This window comes from Mangifera indica, unplaced genomic scaffold (assembly GCF_011075055.1).
Source record: "Mangifera indica cultivar Alphonso unplaced genomic scaffold, CATAS_Mindica_2.1 Un_0101, whole genome shotgun sequence".
NCBI classification, from domain to species: domain Eukaryota; kingdom Viridiplantae; phylum Streptophyta; class Magnoliopsida; order Sapindales; family Anacardiaceae; genus Mangifera; species Mangifera indica.
In genome coordinates this window covers 1-19,371 of record NW_025401193.1, presented here as the reverse complement: position 1 = coordinate 19,371, position 19,371 = coordinate 1, and the positions used below count along the sequence as shown (strand labels likewise).

Below are 19,371 nucleotides of genomic sequence, written 5' to 3'. Positions count from 1 at the left end.
TGGACACCAAATTTTCTTTAAAATTTGATATTTTTAGATGTATATTATAATATAATATAATATATTTTTAACTTTTTTAATATTTTTAAGTCAACCTTAATAATATCCGTATATGAGACACCGAATTTATTAGGACAAAATCATTCTCTACTCAAATTTTGACAAAATAGTGTTTGTTAATATAAATTGGTTGGTTTTATTGTAAATTAATATTTTATTGTTTTTAATAAAATTATAAAACTGATTTTACTATTTAATATAAATATTAATTGTTAATCTATTTTTATTTTTTATTAAAATTATAAAAACTACTTAAACTAATTTTAAATATATATTATAATTATTTTATTTTTTATTAACTCTTCTGTTAACCTTTTTTCCTCTTTTTCTCCACCGACACCAACAGTTCTGAAAGAAGAAATAAGAAGCCGTGTGCAATCTTATTTAGGCCAAAGACTTACCCCTGTTTAAAGTAATTTTCTTTTAATTTTAAAAAATGTAAATACTTATTTACAAATAAAGTTTTATTAAAAATTTTAGTTAGTATCAAAGATAAAATTTTTATTTATTAGGAAAAATAAAATTTTATCTTTTTTTAATTTAAAAATCTCAATTTTTTTTCTATTTAAATTTTAAAAGTGATAATTTCTTTTTTAGAGTTTTCTTTTCTATTCTCTAGCGATGATTTGTCATCTTTTGCTATTAATTGAGAAGAAATTAGTCATCGGGGAGAATTAAAGAAAACCTTAGGGAGATTTTTAAATTAAAAAAATATGATAAAATTTTAATTTTTATATATTTTTATTAAATAATAATTTTATCTTTAATTTTAATTAAAAATTTTAATAAAATTTTAATTAAAAATTTTAATAAAATTTAATTTAAAAATAAATATTTAGATTTTAAAAAATTGAAGGATGGATAGACGGTGGGTGAGAACAAGTCTTTTGTCCTCTTATTTATTCATTCACCCCCAGTCATGACTGCCACTGCCTGGACGGCTCCCTAAAATAGTGATAATAAATTTGTAAATTGGCTGATCTGACATGGTAGAGAATCCGGAAGTCAAATATTACAAATACGTAACACATCCTCCATTCGTGTGATGCTTGGCATCTTCATTTGTTGCATTTTGCACATTCCTAAGAGAATCCTGAGGTGACATCCCAAAGAAAGGAAATATGACACCCAACGTCTCTAATCTCCCCTATCTCATACAAAGCGTAAATATGGTGTATTTTAAATTTTTATTAATATATTAAAGAATATTTTAATATTATTAGTAAACTTTTACTTATATTTATGAATAATCTATGGTAAATTTTGCATGAAAAAACTAAAAAAGTCTTATATTCTTAACCCTTCTATCCTAATACAAGATTCAATTCAATTGAAAGAATGTTTTTGTGTTTTTGCTATTCTAAAGCTGACTTTTCTTTAAAAAAGTAGGTGTTTTCATGTAGGGGTGGATTCGGACTGGGTTAAGCTCAAACACCCTTTAACTCGAGTTCTGTTTAGATAAAAAATGATTCAGCATAAATCCGATTTGGATAGAAAACATAAACATAAAATAGATTTTTATAATTTGTAATAATTTTCCTAAAATCATTGAAGTTTATTTCATTCATATATTAATGTCCAATTTAAGGATAGAGTCAACTAATATGTTTGGTCACAAATTGTTAGACAGAAAATAAACAAAATTTCAATTTGGCCACTTCACTTGCCCAGGCCATTTAAGCCCACTTTTACTTCTTTTTGTAATCTTTGTTTTCTCACCAACCCAAGGACTTTTCTCATAAATAATTGGGTAAAATATGGGAAATTATATTATTTATAAAATAAGCATTAAAAGTGAAAGCTGAACTAGAAATCATTTAGTTATTATGGTTTGACATTTAATTTTGAAAATAAATTTGTAATCGTAGCTGATCTAAGACAATTAACTGTATGAACTCTTCAAATAATTAGGTAATTAATTAATGCATTGAAAATTGTAATCTCAACAACCATTTTATACTTTAAGGCTGCTTGCCTAACTAAAACTATCTGCTTCCAGAGTCTTTTACTGAGTTTTTTTTTAATTCAGAGGTTAATTCATGCCATCAAAACCAACACTAAGGATAATTCAAAGACCAATTCATCTAATATGGGACAACTGTAATTAAGCATTAGATTAATTGATTTAGGCCAAAAGACATATTCCCACCCAAGGTTTGGTGAAAAATCAAACTCAAATTTGTTAATGTTCAAAATTTTAAATATTTATCATTTTATATGTATTTAGATTGTTAAAAGTGAGCAAATATGAGTTTGAGTTTTCACTAAACCTTTGTGAAAATATGTTTGTGTGGATCGACTGATGTACAGATCGATCGATCCGCATAAATCCGTTGACACATTGATATGTGTGATGCATAAATTTGTGCGTCGTATAAACTTTGTCAATCAACCTTCAGTTGGTCAATAATTTGTCTTCTTCTAATAGATTGGAGGGCATATCGGTATGAAAGGTTAATCAAAGAATAGTTGTTGGAAAAAGAAAAGAAAAAAATAAAATATTAAGAGAGAATTAATCACTTTTTAAACTTTAGGAAGGGGGGAGAGAGAGAATTGTTAAAATTATAAACTTTGAGGGAAAATGCAATAAATTTTTAGTTTATTTTAATGTTTTTAGTTAAATGATATTTTTATATTTTAATAGAATGATGAATATTTATGTTTTTTTTAAATTAGTGGATATCAATAGCATTTCACGAAACTTTGGGTGGGAAAATGTATTTGGGCCATTAACTCATTAGGTGGGTTACGTCATTAATTGGAAGTAGCCCAACTGTTAAATGATGCGTTGGAGGGTTCGGGCCAGCCTACCGTACTGGCTGCTAAAGCGTGTTTTTTTAATTGAAGGCGACCCACTTTGATCAAGACGTGCCACCACCCATTCAAAATACAACAACGGTCTCCATGTTTGCTTTCTCACTATTGAATCTTCAGATGGATAATACACCATTCAGTTATATAGTCCGGATAAGTTTTGGAGGTTTCTTCAATCGTTTGGCTGAAATTCAAATTGAATTTATTTTTATGTAAGTTTATTTATTTTGAGTATATAAATAATTACATACTTATATATGTTATTATTTTGATTAGATATTATTTTATCTTTAATTTAAAATCACTCAATCATATAATAGCACATAATAACACGTATCAAAGTGTTCATATTATTTTATTGAATATGAAAATAATAATTAATTAAATAATAACTTTTTAAAGGAAATTGTAGTCGGCAAATTAGGTTAGACAAAATTATTTTTATATATAAACTAATTTTGACATTTTTTAAAACTCGCATGCATCGCGCATACGTTGTCGGCATTGCAAATATCATTCAACTTGTTATAAATCTTGACGATTTAAAGAGATTTTTACACACAAAATGAGAAAAAAGTTAGTAAATAATTTATATTTATCCTTTCATTGTTTAGGGTGTAAAGATTTACTCATGTTTGCACTAATAATATAGATGTCAGGTATGATTATGGGCTTAAAGCTTTTCAATTTTAGGGTTTATTTAATATACATACTGAATTGATTGTTTTATTGTTGAGTTATGTGAATGGTATATCCATAGAACCCTGCCTCTAAAGTCAAAAGCCAATGTATAAATTTAAGAGCAATTCCATATGTATCTATTTTTAATATATAATTATACATACACTTATTTATGTCTGTCATATGATTGAATATTATTTTATCTATAATTAAAAATACTAATTATATGATGATACATATAAATGAATATATATTTATGTATCTAAAATAGATACATATATTTTTATTATAAATTTAAGTATTATCATATTTAACTATAATGACAGACAATGTTTGAATATATTCACTCTTTAAGAATACACTATCAATATAAATCATGAAATGCTTTTGTTTTTTATAAATCAATATTTGAGTTCATGAATAACTCATCAAATGCTTCTCTTAATGCACTTAGAGGGTGTTTGATTTGGGTAATATTTTATTATCAAAATAGAAAAATTACTTTAAAGATAGATTACTTATAAAATTATTAGATATAAGTGATTACTATATTTGATAAAATTTGATAGGTATAAATAATTATTGTATTTAGTTAAAAGTAATAAAAGAATACTAATAAATTATTTTACTTAAATGTCTTTAAATATAATTTTTTTAAATATTTTTTATATTAATTGTTATATTAATTAAAAATAAATTTATTTTTGTCTCAAAAAATTAATAAATAATAATATAATTATAATAAAATCAAGATTATCTTGATAATATTTTAATACTTAAGATGAAGATAATAATCAGATTACCATATATATTACCTGTCACATCAATATTAGCAATAGAAGATTACCGTAATTTTTTATTACTGATAAATCAAATAAGGTAATATAAATAATAAAATATAAATTATCAAAGGAATCTTTAAATCTCTGGAACCAAATAACCCTTTAGTGTCTAGTTTTTGGCTTGTCACACTTATGCATCAGATATATCAATTTTGTATCTCTTTGTAAATTGACTATGATTTCATTTGACTTATATATTTGATCCACCATCACAAACATAGTTTTCAATAGTTGTCCTAGTGCACATACTCTACTTATCTACAATGTGATATGATTTGATCTTTAAGAGATGTGTGGTGAGTATCTATACGTTGAAGTTGAAATACTCACAATCTTTTAACATTTTTCAACTTTGCACGCCATCCACATGGTATATGAAAACATTCAATCTCCCATCTATATCTGGTTGATCAGAAAACTTTATACTGGAACCCAATCACCAAAGGATGGCTCTTAAATTTATCTTGCAACGTGTCTCTATCACTAAAAGGATATATTACTTAAAAACCAAGTATGTCACTTATCAATCCATTGGCATTAGCTATCATTGAATAGTCTATAAAAGGACGCGGCCAATGCATTGAATAATAGACTCTGTGGTTCTTTCTGACAATCATGGGTAGTAGATCAATCATGGTCTTCCAAGATACATAAAAGGTAACTAGACTTGAATGTTAAGAACTACCAATGCTTTCAATTTTATGCTTAATATTCACTGACTCTTCAAATTCAGAGTATCTGATCAGAATACTATCCATTCCATCACCATGATAAAAGACAACCCAAATTAGAATATTTTTTATCAACGTAATTCATTGTATTACTATTCGTCTTTGCCCATTGTCTTTCATATTCAATCAAAAGAATAACATTTGATACTCTGATCAATTTTGGAAAAATAAAATTATATTTAAATTAATTATTTAAGAATTAAAAAACTAATTGTAACAAAACATTCTGTTTTATTCATCAATGGATGACTTGCATGGTGAAAAATATCAATAAAACCCCTAAACATAAACTACTTTTCCCCTGTGCATTTAGTATAATTTAAAAGAATTTCAATAAGTCATTCCTATTACACATAGTATAATATCAATAATTTCCCGTAATTTGATGTTAAAATTTTGATAAGACTCCTCCCCTTTTGGAGCCGCTCTCTTGATGAGTCCAATTCAGGAAGAAACCAATGACCTTAAGCTGAAATATGGGTGCAAGCATTGTCACACACACAGGGCTTCAATCATGTTGATGAAATTCAATCCACACTAAAGAAAATATAATCAACAGACCAAAAAGTAATACATCCTATAAATGTAATTTGAAGTTGAAGATTTCAGTAGACACCTAAATGTAAAAATTTTCTTCCATGATTTTTGGTTTTAATGTCTGAATGTAAGTGAGAGAGATTGAAATAAAGACTTTTCAGTTTTGAAGTCTGAATGTATTTGAGAGATTGAAATAAGGAGTTTTTTGCACCTACGATGGGTGCAATTTCTTTTTCAAATTATGGCTTCTTGAAAGGTTAAGGGTGAGAACATATTTGTATTTAATTTATAATTTGGCTATCAAGGTATAACAATTGACTTGGAAATTATTTTTTGTATGACCCTTAAAAATAATTATAATAATTAATTATCCATATAGAAAAAAGTATTATTATATGTAAAAAAATAAATTTAAATTTGTGCATAAATAATAATTTATTATTATATGATTGAATATTATTTTATTTTTTATTTAAAATATCTTAATTAAATTTTGACCTTTTTTTATCTTTTATTTAAAATAATTTAATCATATAATTATGTCTCATTTTTTATATGTAAATTTAAATTTATTATTTATATATAATATTTTAGCAATTAAAAAAAAAGAGAAATAGCGGTGGATAAAGTCAAAAATCTATCCTCGAAGGAAACCCCATTAGGATTTTATTAGGATTTAATACTTTCTTAGAAAAAAGTTAATAAAACAAAGAAAAAGACATGTTGATTAAAGTTTTGGCTAAAGTCATAAAAATCAGTTCAATTGAAAAGGACAAGTAATTACGTAAGCAATTACTTTTCCTTTTTCCTTTTCACTCGAAAGTCCAAAAATCCAACTTTCTTTTTCTATAACCAATTTGAATTCTGACTAATATAATTTTACTATATTTTTAACCTTCTTCATGTGTTTGACCAAGATCCAATCCCCGTTTACACCCAATAAGATTTTTGGGGATGAAATATAAAACATCTTATAGATTAATTCATACGCAATGAATGATTAATTAAAAAGCCCACCATGAAACACGAGGAAAAAAGACAAAAAGACTAATTTTCACCTAAGATATAGTAAAATCTCTAACTCCCATTTTCAAATTTTTAAAAATCTAAATACTTTCTCATAACTAAATTTTTATTAAAAATTTCAGTTAGAGTTAGAGATAAAATCATTATTTATTAAAAAATTAAAACTTTATTATATTTTTCTCCCCTATATTTAAAAACTTACATTTTCTTTAACTTAAAATTTGAGACTAGAGGAGAGATAAAAGGGAGGGAGAATGATCGATGGTTGGGAAAAGAGAAATCAATGTGAAAGAAAGAGAAACAAAATTTAGAGGGTTTTGTCACTTTCCAAATCGAGTTATGAGAAAAAATGTAATTTTAAATATGAGAGAAGAAAATATGATAAAACTTTAATTCTTTTAGTAAATAACGGTTTTATCTATAATATTAACTAAAATTTTTAGCAAAAATTTAGTTATGAATGAATGTTTGAATTTTTGAAAGTTGAAGAGTAAAAGTTGAAATTTCACTATATCTTGAATGGAAATAAGTCTTTTGGCCATAAAAAATTATAAATAAATTCTAGTTGAAATAAGATATTAAGGTTTTTATTAAATAGCCAATATCTCTTGTTGTTAGGGTTTAGATGTTAAAATAAAAAGTACGACTGTAATTTGATAAAAATATTTTTACTTTTGGTTATCATATTACTCCTCTAAGTTGGTTGGATATCTTTTTAACCCATATGTAACTATTTACTAACCATATATTTTTTTTTTTTTATGTTTGACCGACTGAATGAAAATTTAACGATTCCAAAGTTGCTGATATCATGCATGAAGTATAGAAAAATGACAGTTGGACCCCCACAATTTCTTATTAATTTAAAACCAATTTGTCAAGAATTTCTAATTTAACAAATATATAAGTACATGGACAACTGCATCAGTTATTTTACAAATAAATATTTTAATATTATGATGATAGTTTGCTTGTTCTAGGAGATAAGATATACAAAGTCAAAAAATGGGCAAATAAAATAATAACTTGAAGAATCGATCCATTCTTCGTTTGAAATGTTCTTACTTGACCAAATTAATCCATGGAATTTCCAAGAAGGCGAGTTGATAATTGATTTAATAAATTCAAATGTAACCTCTACGATTTCTATTTTTAAATATTAAATTTATTGTCGCTAGTTTTTAATAATTAAGTCAATTTGAGTGCATTCAAGTCTGCCAACCTGCATCAAATATTCAAATTGCTTACATATTTGGCTCCTCCATTGTCATTCAATGTTGTCCACTTGCGTACCTACTCATCGATTGTCATTCAATGTTTCTTTGTTTCTTTGTATTTTTGTATTGTATAATATAAATATTCTGAATCATATTATAAGTGTTTTTAAGTATCATATTATATGAATCAGACTTATAATACTAATTCATAATGTTCATAAGTTGAAAGATAGTGAAGTAGTACAAACATTAACACCGCGGTAAAGCCAGCCTGGGTTGTGCCGCGGTGGATCATGTTGTGGGTTGTATCATGTTAAGATCCGCAAAAATAATGGCCCTAAAGAATTTACCGATTTACAAATTTTCAACTCCGAGGGTGCAACCCACAACATGGTCGGATATGTCTCCATAATCTTTTTGACGGGTTAATCTTGAAAATATATAAATTTTCTAAATTTTTAAATTTTTGTAGGTTATATCATGCCAACTCATGAACCTTTTTGTGAGGCTTCAACATAACCTATTTTATTAACAGGTCTTGATACGATTTATAAATTGCGAGTTATGTTAACCAAAGGTTATACCCAAAATTTGTAGGTCGTGTTGGCCCACACACCAACATGACCTATTGTCACCTTTACATGAAACCTCGACTATTTTTTAGTAAGGTTTTTACAAAATTGTTGATTTGTCTTTTACCTCCCTTCAAGTTTAAGGACATATTAATAAAACCTCAAGGTATGATAAATTATTTAACATAGTCTCATATTTGGAAAAATGATCATTTATCTCTTCTTTAACTATGTGTATTAACAATGAAACTAATTGGTATATTAACAATAACGAGTTATTATATAATTGAGTATTATTATATTTTTAATTCAAAATCAGCCAATCACATAATAATTTTATTACTGTTAGTATATAAATTAGTTCTCATTGATAGAGCATAAAAAATTATTCTTGGGTAAACTTAGCTATAATCAATAGAGGCAAGGGCTGATTTTTTCAAATATGATAAAAGACAGTGCATTTAGCTAACAAAAATTTAGAAACTTTACACATAAAAAAGTAGAATTTCTTTTAAACACTTGTATTTATGACATGTTATATTTTCTCCCTTTAAATTTTTTAATAATTTGGGTTACAGATAATTAATCAATTTTCAATTCATATGGAGGAGTGACTGAGGCATCATTAAGAATCAATTCCCTTCTTCAGGATTTTGCAAAGAAAATGGAATTGCACCCAATAAGATGGCTTCTACCAAGAAAATAATTGAACATTGCTTAATGAATGGTACTGTTTGATTTGCGCAGATTTGATTGTCTTATGCTTAGAGCCAAATTCGCACTAGTCAACGTGTGTAAAGCCAAAGGCGCGCCAAATTTGGCTGCGTCCTGTACCTGGAGTACCATACATCGCCTTCCTTGAACAATGGAACAAAAAACGTTTCCACCTTTACAGATGAATATTATAATTATCTCAAACAAGACGTGCTTGTAATATTCAATATAAAATTATAAACCTTTTTTTATTTTATCCGGAACCTGCACAGAAGCCCCAACCGGTACTTCTTTATGAGCTCTTATATATAATGGTAACTTGCATCAACGTTTAATGACTGGGTCACTGAGTTGAAAAGAACAACCCAGTTGAGTCCTTGTACTCTTTCCATAGCAAAAAGGATAAACGAGAGGAGGGTTGAAGCTGGTTTTCTGTTGTAAACGATTAGTCTTTTGAAATGGATGCTGGGGATGTGTATAGATTGAGGGGAAGTTTACGGATAGGAAGTACTTCGTTGAGGGGTTCGTCAAGGAGGCCGATTCCTATTGATGTATTTTCAAGGTCTGTAAGAGAGGAAGACGATGAAGAGGCCTTAAAATGGGCGGCATTAGAGAAGTTGCCGACGTTTGATCGTTTAAGGAAAGGCATACTCACCGCTTCACGTGGTGGTTATGATGAAATCGATGTGGATAATCTTGGGCCTCAGGAAAAGCAGAAGCTGATTGAAAAGTTGGTTAAAATTGCAGAAGTTGATAATGAAAGGTTTCTCTACAAGCTAAGAGACCGCATTGATAGGTGAAAAATTAATCTTGTTTATGCATGATGATGTTTTTGCAAGTTCGTAAACAGAGGAGCTCTGTTTTGTTCATGAAGCTCTTGTTTTTATTTTACTTTGTTAATGGATTTTCTTTTTCAGAGTTGGAATTGAGCTTCCCAAAATCGAGGTTCGATTTGAGCATTTGAATATTGAAGCAGAAGCACATGTGGGAAGTAGAGCTTTGCCTTCTTTCTTTAACTTCTCCATTAACATGGTTGAGGTAAAGGCTTAAAAAATATCCATCTTGAATTCTTATATGTTTATGTGTTTGTTCTGGTTAAGTTTTGACTTTGTTCTTTGATTTGGTTTGAAGAATTTGTTGATTTCTCTACATATTCTTTCGAGTCGAAAGAAACGCTTTACAATCCTTAACGATATCAGTGGGATCATTAAGCCAAAGAGGTGAGAGTTGAATTCCTAGTTTGTTCTTTGAATGCGGATTTAGAACATCTGGCAGTTATTTATAATTTGGTTCAATATTTTGTTGCAGAATGACATTGCTTTTGGGTCCTCCGGCTTCTGGCAAGACTACACTACTGTTGGCTTTGGCCGGGAAGCTTGATGCTTCTTTAAAGGTGTGATTTTTATCTGAATTTAGCATTAAATGTTGCCTATTTGGTTAATATTTCTAATTTGAGAAGTGAATTATGCTCTGTAGACATCTGGTGCGGTGACATACAATGGGCATCAACTAAATGAGTTTGTGTCGCAGAGAACTGCTGCTTATATCGGTCAACATGATGTTCATATAGGAGAAATGACCGTTAGGGAAACTTTGGCCTTCTCTGCTAGATGCCAGGGGGTCGGAACTCGTTATGGTCAGTTTGATGGGTTCTTTTTCTGACCAGTACTATAAAATTTTGAGTTTATGCTGCGGTTCCTTTTTGTAGTTTAAGCAGATACTGACTACTGCTTCCATGTATTGCAGAAATGTTGGCCGAATTGTCAAGAAGAGAGAAAGCAGCCAATATTAAGCCTGATCCTGATATTGATGTCTTCATGAAGGTGAGAGAAGTTGAAACTTGTTTGGTATAGATATTTTCGTTCCAATCAAACAAGTTTATAACAAATTTTCTTAAATGTTTTCCTATGACTTCGTCTTCATGTTATATTAAATAAACATTATAATGTTCAATTCTTGACATATTTAGCCAATTTTCCGTGAATTGGTCTTTGTAATTTCTGTCAAGTTAGCAAATAGGATTCTCAGTGGAGTCATTTGTAAGCATTAAGTTGCACTTATCAAAATTAAGTTTCTTAAATTTGCGTTTCAATTCCCACGTCACAGGCAGCAGCAACAGAAGGCCAAGAAGCCAGCGTGGTCACTGATTATATTCTAAAGGTAAATCATTCTTAATCACTTTAACAATATTGAAGTGTTATCAAGATCAAGTAACATTATATCACTATTTTAATTGCTCTCTCTTAAATTTACAGATTCTAGGACTAGAAGTCTGTGCTGATACCATGGTAGGTGATGAAATGTTTAGAGGTATCTCAGGAGGACAAAAGAAGCGAGTTACAACAGGTAATTTCTAAACTTGTTTGATTCATTTATGTTGCAGAGATAGATAACAATTTTCTATCAATTATTCAAGCATGTAAACTTTTTAAATGATGATATTGCAGGTGAAATGCTGGTTGGACCAGCAAATGCACTGTTCATGGATGAGATATCAACTGGTTTGGACAGCTCAACAACCTTTCAAATTGTGAATTGTATAAGGCAATCCGTTCACATAATGGATGGAACTGCTGTGATCTCCCTCCTACAGCCAGCACCGGAGACTTATAATCTCTTTGATGACATTATACTTCTATCTGATGGTCAGATTGTGTACCAGGGTCCCCGTGAGCAAGTGCTAGAGTTTTTTGAATCCATGGGCTTTAGATGTCCTGAAAGAAAAGGCGTTGCTGATTTCCTACAAGAAGTATGTGTTGATAGAGCTATTTGTATAACTTTATATTTATTTGTATGACAATGAAAGATGGGGCTCACATGTAAAGCATCATATTCAATGTGCATGATGCAGGTGACATCAAAGAAAGATCAGCAGCAGTATTGGGCACGTAGTGATGAGCCTTATAGGTATATCAAAGTCAAAGAATTTTCTGATGCATTTCAATCATTCCATGTGGGTCGGAAAATTGGTGATGAACTTGGAGTTCCATTTGATAAGAGAAAGAGTCACCCAGCTGCTTTGACTACCGACACATATGGTGTTAGCAAGAAGGAGTTGTGGAAAGCTAACGTATCAAGAGAACTTTTGCTGATGAAAAGGAATTCCTTTGTCTACAAATTTAAGCTCATGCAAGTGAGTGCAATCTTCATTTTCAATTGATTTTATCATCTTACTTATCATAATAACTTAATGTTCTTTCTCTTCAACTAGCTTACGGCAATGGCTCTGCTTGCCTGTACAATCTTCTTCCGAACCAAGATGCCCCGAAATAATGCAAATGATGGAACGATTTTTACGGGTGCCCTGTTCTTCACTGTTATTATGGTCATGTTCAATGGAATGTCAGAGATTTCTATGACCATAGCTAAGCTTCCTGTTTTTTACAAGCAAAGAGACCTCCGTTTCTATCCCTCCTGGGCATATTCTCTTCCAACTTGGATTCTCAAGATCCCCATCTCATTTATTGAGGTTGCTGTTTGGATTGGCATAGCCTATTATGTAATTGGTTTTGATCCCAATGTTGGCAGGTAAGAAGATAATGAAAGTGATCAATTCGTTAGAAATACTTGCTCTATCAATTCAACAGATAAATAATTAAGGTCATCTGTTTGATGCAGGTTTTTTAAGCAGTACATAGTGCTCTTGCTAATTAACCAGATGTCTTCTGGAATGTTTCGATCAATTGCTGCAATAGGCAGGAACATGATAGTTGCCAATACGGGTGGTTCATTTGCATTGCTCCTGCTTTTTGCATTGAGTGGATTTATCCTTTCACGAGGTATAAAAGTACTCCAGTTTGATAAAGTAATTAGTATCTTACACAAATTAAATATAAGTGTAACATTTCTTTTTGTTGAATAATGCAGCTGACATCAAGAAGTGGTGGATATGGGCGTACTGGTGTTCACCTTTGATGTATGCACAGAATGCCATAGTGGTTAATGAGTTCCTTGGACATAGTTGGAAAAAAGTAAGCATTTAGTGACTTTTTCTGCGTTTATGTATTTGTCTATTGATAATGTTCTAATGTTGTAACTTCTTTCACACAAAAGCCTGATCCAGATTCTCCAAATAAAACACTGGGAGTAGCAGTTCTGGAGGCTCGCTCATTCTTCACAGAAGCATATTGGTATTGGATAGGAATTGGAGGACTTTTTGGTTTTGTCCTACTGTTAAACACCATTTTCACTTTGGCTCTCACTTATCTCAATCGTGCGTATTTTTGCCCTTCTTTACCTTTATTCATTCAGAATTTGAGAAAATGTCCTAATTTCGAGCAATTATATGCAGCGTTCAATAAGCCTCAAACTATTATAGCAGAGGAATCCAACAATGATGAGCCTGATTCCATCACTGGAGGAGCCATTCAGTTGCAAACCTATGGAAGACTCACAAGTAAGAGAGATCACTCAGGTGAGAATTCTCATTTACATCTTTGTGTATATCTGTGATGTTTATACTGTATATGCCTTTTCAGTGACAAATTCTAGTTGACATGCAGAGAGAGAAGATGCCATTAGGAGGAGATCAAGTTCCTCTGCTTTTTCCGCATCCATGACAGAGGCTATTCATCTCAAGAAAAGAGGAATGGTTCTTCCATTCGAACCACATTCCATCACCTTTGATGAAATTACATACTCAGTTGACATGCCACAGGTAAATTAAGTTGCAAGCAATACTTCTCTGCAAAAGTTTGGGTGATATATTGTCTCCAGCAATTTAGTCCAGAGATGATAACCACTTGATTAAATAAAACTATGCAGGAAATGAAACTTCAAGGTGTTCTTGAAGACAAATTGGTGCTTCTGAAGGGTGTGAGTGGTGCTTTCAGGCCCGGTGTTCTTACTGCTTTGATGGGTGTAAGTGGTGCTGGTAAAACCACTCTGATGGATGTATTGGCTGGTAGAAAAACTGGCGGATACATTGATGGGACCATCACAATTTCTGGGTACCCTAAGAAGCAAGAGACATTTGCTCGAATTTCAGGATACTGTGAGCAAAATGACATCCACTCTCCTCATGTAACTGTCTATGAGTCTTTGGTCTATTCCGCCTGGCTCCGTTTACCCTCTGAAGTCGATAAAAATACTAGAATGGTAGGTAACTTGAAATTGATATTGTGTTTCCAGCTTATTATTTCTCTGTCTCTCTCAGTAGAGTTTAAATAAACTAGTCACTAGCAGAATCTTTAAGTTGAATAAATTGTTGATAAAACTAATAATATTTTCACGAGTGGCATTGCAGATGTTCATTGATGAAGTCATGGAGCTTGTGGAATTAACTCCATTAAGACAAGCACTAGTTGGTTTGCCTGGTGAAAATGGTCTGTCAACTGAGCAGCGTAAGAGGCTTACCATAGCAGTTGAGCTCGTAGCAAACCCGTCAATCATATTTATGGATGAGCCAACTTCAGGTCTGGATGCAAGAGCTGCTGCGATTGTTATGAGAACAGTTAGGAACACTGTGGACACAGGAAGAACAGTGGTTTGCACCATCCATCAGCCAAGCATTGACATATTTGAAGCCTTTGATGAGGTGAATAATTTTAACTCACGTATACATAAGGTTTCTTTTTCTTTTGGGTTCTTTTCTATCCAAAAGTATGATACATTAAATATGGCATTGCAGCTATTCCTATTGAAGCGAGGAGGACAAGAAATTTATGCTGGGCCTCTGGGTCGCCATTCTAGACATCTTATTAAGTACTTTGAGGTATAAAGTGATGAATATTTACAAGTAACAAGGAGTGAAACTTTTAACTCAAATTACATTATGAAATTAACTAATGCATTTGTTTTTCTGTAGGATATTCATGGAGTTAGTAAAATTACAGATGGTTACAATCCCGCTACTTGGATGTTGGAAGTTACTGCCATGTCTCAAGAAGTAGTTCTGGGGGTTGATTTTGCTGAAATCTATAAGAATTCAGAACTCTACAGGTTGGTTCATGTTAAATTGCTAGACTACATCACTAAACCAATATATATCACCTCTGTGAAGCACAAAAGATTACTAATCTGACTTTTCAATTGTTATTAGCTTAAATTTATAGCTGATGTATATCTTATATGTTTCAGGAGAAACAAGGCACTCATTAAAGATCTAAGCAAGCCTGTTCCGGGATCAAAGGACCTCTATTTCCCTACTCAATACACACAACCGTTCATCATCCAGTGTCTGGCTTGCTTATGGAAACAACGGCTGTCATACTGGCGTAATCCATCATACACAGCCGTCAGATTTCTGTTCACAACCTTTATAGCTTTGATATTTGGGACAATGTTCTGGAAATTGGGCGGCAAAACGTGAGTTATAACACTATGCATATACATAAAGTCAAAGTCTAGTAGTTTCTTCCACCTATTAATCTTGATTTTGAAATTTTAAATCGCAGGAAAAAACAACAAGATCTGTTTAATGCAATGGGTTCCATGTATGCTGCTGTGATCTTTCTTGGTGTCCAAAACGCTGGAGCTGTGCAGCCTGTTGTAGCAGTTGAAAGGACAGTGTTCTACCGAGAAAGAGCTGCAGGAATGTATTCAGCCATGCCGTATGCTTTTGGGCAGGTATTGGTTTTTCAAATGTTACATCTTTCAAATGTAAAAGGTCTGTGTGAACTTCACTAAGGAATTTAACTTGGTATTGTGTTGTGCAGATTGCGATTGAGCTTCCTTATGTTTTCGCTCAAGCTGCAGTCTATGGCGTTATTGTGTATGCAATGATTGGATTTGAATGGAATGCTGCTAAGTTCTTTTGGTACTTATTCTTCATGTACTTCACATTACTATACTTCACCTTCTACGGCATGATGGCTGTGGCTATGACACCAAACCACCACATTGCCGGCATCGTTTCCTCTGCATTTTATGGAATATGGAATGTCTTTTCTGGCTTCATCATCCCAAGGACTGTAAGTATTACCTGCCCATCATTCATTCAAACACTAATTTTCCTCAGCTCACTCATATCCGATCATTAACTAACTCTTTACTTTCATTTCACTTCTTAACTTGCGCGAAACAGAGAATTCCAATATGGTGGAGATGGTACTACTGGGCATGCCCTGTTGCTTGGACATTTTACGGGTTAGTCACATCACAGTTTGGAGATCTTCAGGATCAACTCGAAGGCAATAATGGCCAAACAGTGGAACAGTTTTTGCGAGAATTCTTCGGCTTCAGGCATGATTTTCTTGGGGTATGTGCAGTTGTTGTTGTTGGATTCACAGTTCTGTTTGCTCTAATCTTTACTGCAGGAATCAAAGCATTAAATTTCCAAAGAAGATAGAAATTTAATCCCAGTTTCTGTATTAGTATTTTGCTTCATTGTCACCTCTTGTACAGTGTTTGCCTTTGGTCACTTCTAGTACCAAATTTGTACAAGTTTCAATTCACTTTGAATAGTTGTAATTCACTGTAAGCTACTGGGCCAAGTTAAAGAATATGACTGTCATTGTGCAATGTACACAATTTGTATTATGGTTCCATTGATGAAGTAACTAAAGTAAACATGATCCATTTTGTCAAACTCAAACATCTGTAAGTCAATGGTTGACTTCTTTTCCAGGGGTTGGAAATGTAGTGATGTTTTGTTATGTTAGAGCTTCAATTGAATACTCGCCAAATCATGCGTAAAAAGAGAAATTTATGTAGAAAATATTACATTCAAATAATAATTAAAAGGGCACCCCATTGACAAATCGCAAGTCTTATATTTTGGTAACATACAAGTTACATTAAAATTGAATGTGTTTGGGGTAGATTCAAATCGAGTTAAACTTAAAAAAAAATTAGTTTAAGCTTACTTGAAAGCCAAAATATCACATTGAGATTGAGCTCAGCTCACTATTTAGTTAATAATATCATCATAAAAGAAAAATAAGAAGAGTTGTTAAAAAAAAAAAATCGTTGAAAAAGAATAAGATGAAAGATCATTGGTGAAGAAGAAAAATTATTGATGAGTCGAGTTTTAGTGCGGTTACAGTAGTGAGAGATCGATTTTGACTGAGTTCAGCTAATATTTTTTTTAACTCAAACTTGGTTTATGCAAGTTGAACAATAATTCAAGTTTGATTTGATTCGAATTACGTCCACCTATAAATGCTTCAATATGTCCACCTATAAATGCTTCAATATGCATGACTCTTGCCACTTTAATATTGGGATTTTGAAAATTTTCCATATTTTGAGGGGGGTTATGAAAAGTGACCAACTCCTATAGGAATAAACCTTATAGCCAACGAATTACAAACCGACAGAATGCCCTTTGTATAAACAGAGTCTTCCGTCATTCCTATAACATTTTCAAAATTCTAATCCAATTTCAGTAAACAATCTGATCCAAAAACCGACAAAAAGCCAGCCACATTCACCTTTCAAATCCTACAATCTTTCTCTTGATTCATTTCTACATTTCTAATTTGGCATTCATATTCATTTTTTTCTTGTCGTCAAGGGCACATATATGGACTTATACACTCATGACATGAAATACAAATATATGTAAAAACATCTTTTTCAAAATCACTTGGTGAAAAAAAATTTCAAAATAAATCTTATAAAATCATTGAATTTTGTATGCCAATCATACTAGGTTGAGATGTGAATTTGACACCTCAGCCATGCCACTTTCTCTTAGACTATTATATGCTACATGTCTAAACTTGTCTTAACATCTCTCATGATTATAAAATTATGGACACTCATAATATCTCTAAGTGGGTGCATACAATAAATGGTATATCCTTTTTCTGAGTACAACATATCTCTAAAATTATATAGCTTATGTTATAGGTGCTTCTTTTTAACAACCTTCTGGAAAACATATCTTATGAAAAATTATTGTGAGAAAAATTTGCATTCATGGGTCCACTCATAATCTCTCTATCTATTTCCCACACATGTTTCAAGGGATTTCTTTGTCTCAAGTGTTTTACGAGATTTTTGTATTCTACTCATCACCTTAATGCTAAAAAACATGAAAATCAGTTTTTAAAATTGAAAAATCAATAATATGTTTTCTTTTAAAATCATGATCTCGAATCGATGTAAAACTCATCTCGAGCTTAATCTAACTTTCGCCTATCATATACATGTCTGTGACTCTCATGCCCTATCTTATTTTCTATCTCAAGCATATCTCGACACTTCAACATAACCTTAACTTTCCTTAAATTTTCATGGAGCTTTTATAAACAAGTGTTCTCTTTGTGGAATAACATATCATTTTTCAGTCTTATGAACAACTGTTTAACTTTAGGAACGGACATTTGTTAACTTATTTTAAGTATATACTAACTCTCTCATTCACGATTGTTTGCCCTAGGGAGCAAAATTATCATTTCAACAACATAAATGACCACACTATCTTCTACACAAACATTCAACACATCCTAGCTTATGTGGTGTGAATGACTGCACATGTCCCTTGTATGATCTTCTGTTGCAAATCGAAAACACTATTATAATCAATGAATAACCATTCTTATCCTAGAAAGGATCGTTCATTCGCATATGGAGTATCGAATTTCAGTTGTTTTTTGCTGGAAACAAATGACCCCAAATTAACACCTGAAAACACAACTCCATACCCCATTGATCTAACAGATCCACAAATCATGCTTGATCATAAAATTATTCCAAACATAGCCATACAATTTCATCATTTTTATATATTTCTCAACACTTCATCTAAAATATATCATCATTCAATTATTGGATACATCTCATATGATTGCAGTATATCGGAAACATTAAATCTCTGTGTATTCATCCTATATAAATGAAAAGATGAAAACAAAACCACTTATTTTTTCCTTCAAGTACTCTTGTCTTCTTTAGTATTGGTAAAAAGAAAATTTGAACAAATTACATGAATTATTAAGTCTGTCAAAATCAACCAATCAATTGAAATTTGAATGCAAAAGAGAGACACACAACTTGAGTAATGAGGCAAGTTTTGGCCCATGAAGCATGGACATATCTCATTTCTCTCAGCCATCGAAACACCTTTCAACATTTAAGCCTTGGAATGTTCTGGTCGAAGAAACTTGTAGCGGTAGTCCGTATTGAGAATTCCCAATTGACCAGCTACTTATCTATTAAACTCTGCATTGTGACAGACAAGTCCATAATCGGTCACTATATATAAATGTTCAAAATCATAGTTAGCTAGGAT

General features: G+C 31.3%; 1 protein-coding gene across 2 annotated transcripts; it reads left to right on the top strand.

The window, feature by feature from the left end:
* The first annotated feature begins 9,475 nt into the window (after positions 1–9,475).
* Positions 9,476–16,722, top strand: LOC123207758 (pleiotropic drug resistance protein 1-like). Of its 2 annotated transcripts, XM_044625218.1 has the most exons (24): positions 9,479–9,990; positions 10,112–10,232; positions 10,326–10,414; positions 10,503–10,587; positions 10,671–10,830; positions 10,941–11,017; positions 11,301–11,354; positions 11,450–11,540; positions 11,642–11,943; positions 12,046–12,327; positions 12,406–12,722; positions 12,813–12,973; positions 13,062–13,165; positions 13,248–13,407; positions 13,486–13,608; positions 13,697–13,851; positions 13,959–14,291; positions 14,440–14,730; positions 14,824–14,907; positions 15,001–15,134; positions 15,273–15,500; positions 15,590–15,761; positions 15,851–16,105; positions 16,219–16,722. In XM_044625218.1, exons 1-24 carry the CDS (start codon positions 9,653–9,655, stop codon positions 16,480–16,482), a joined length of 4,380 nt encoding a protein of 1,459 aa, XP_044481153.1. In that variant the 5' UTR covers positions 9,479–9,652; the 3' UTR covers positions 16,483–16,722. The 2 variants fall into 2 exon arrangements, with proteins under 2 accessions (XP_044481152.1, XP_044481153.1); XM_044625217.1 differs by having other exon boundaries at positions 9,476–9,990; positions 14,440–14,907.
* Positions 16,723–19,371: the final 2,649 nt, after the last annotated feature.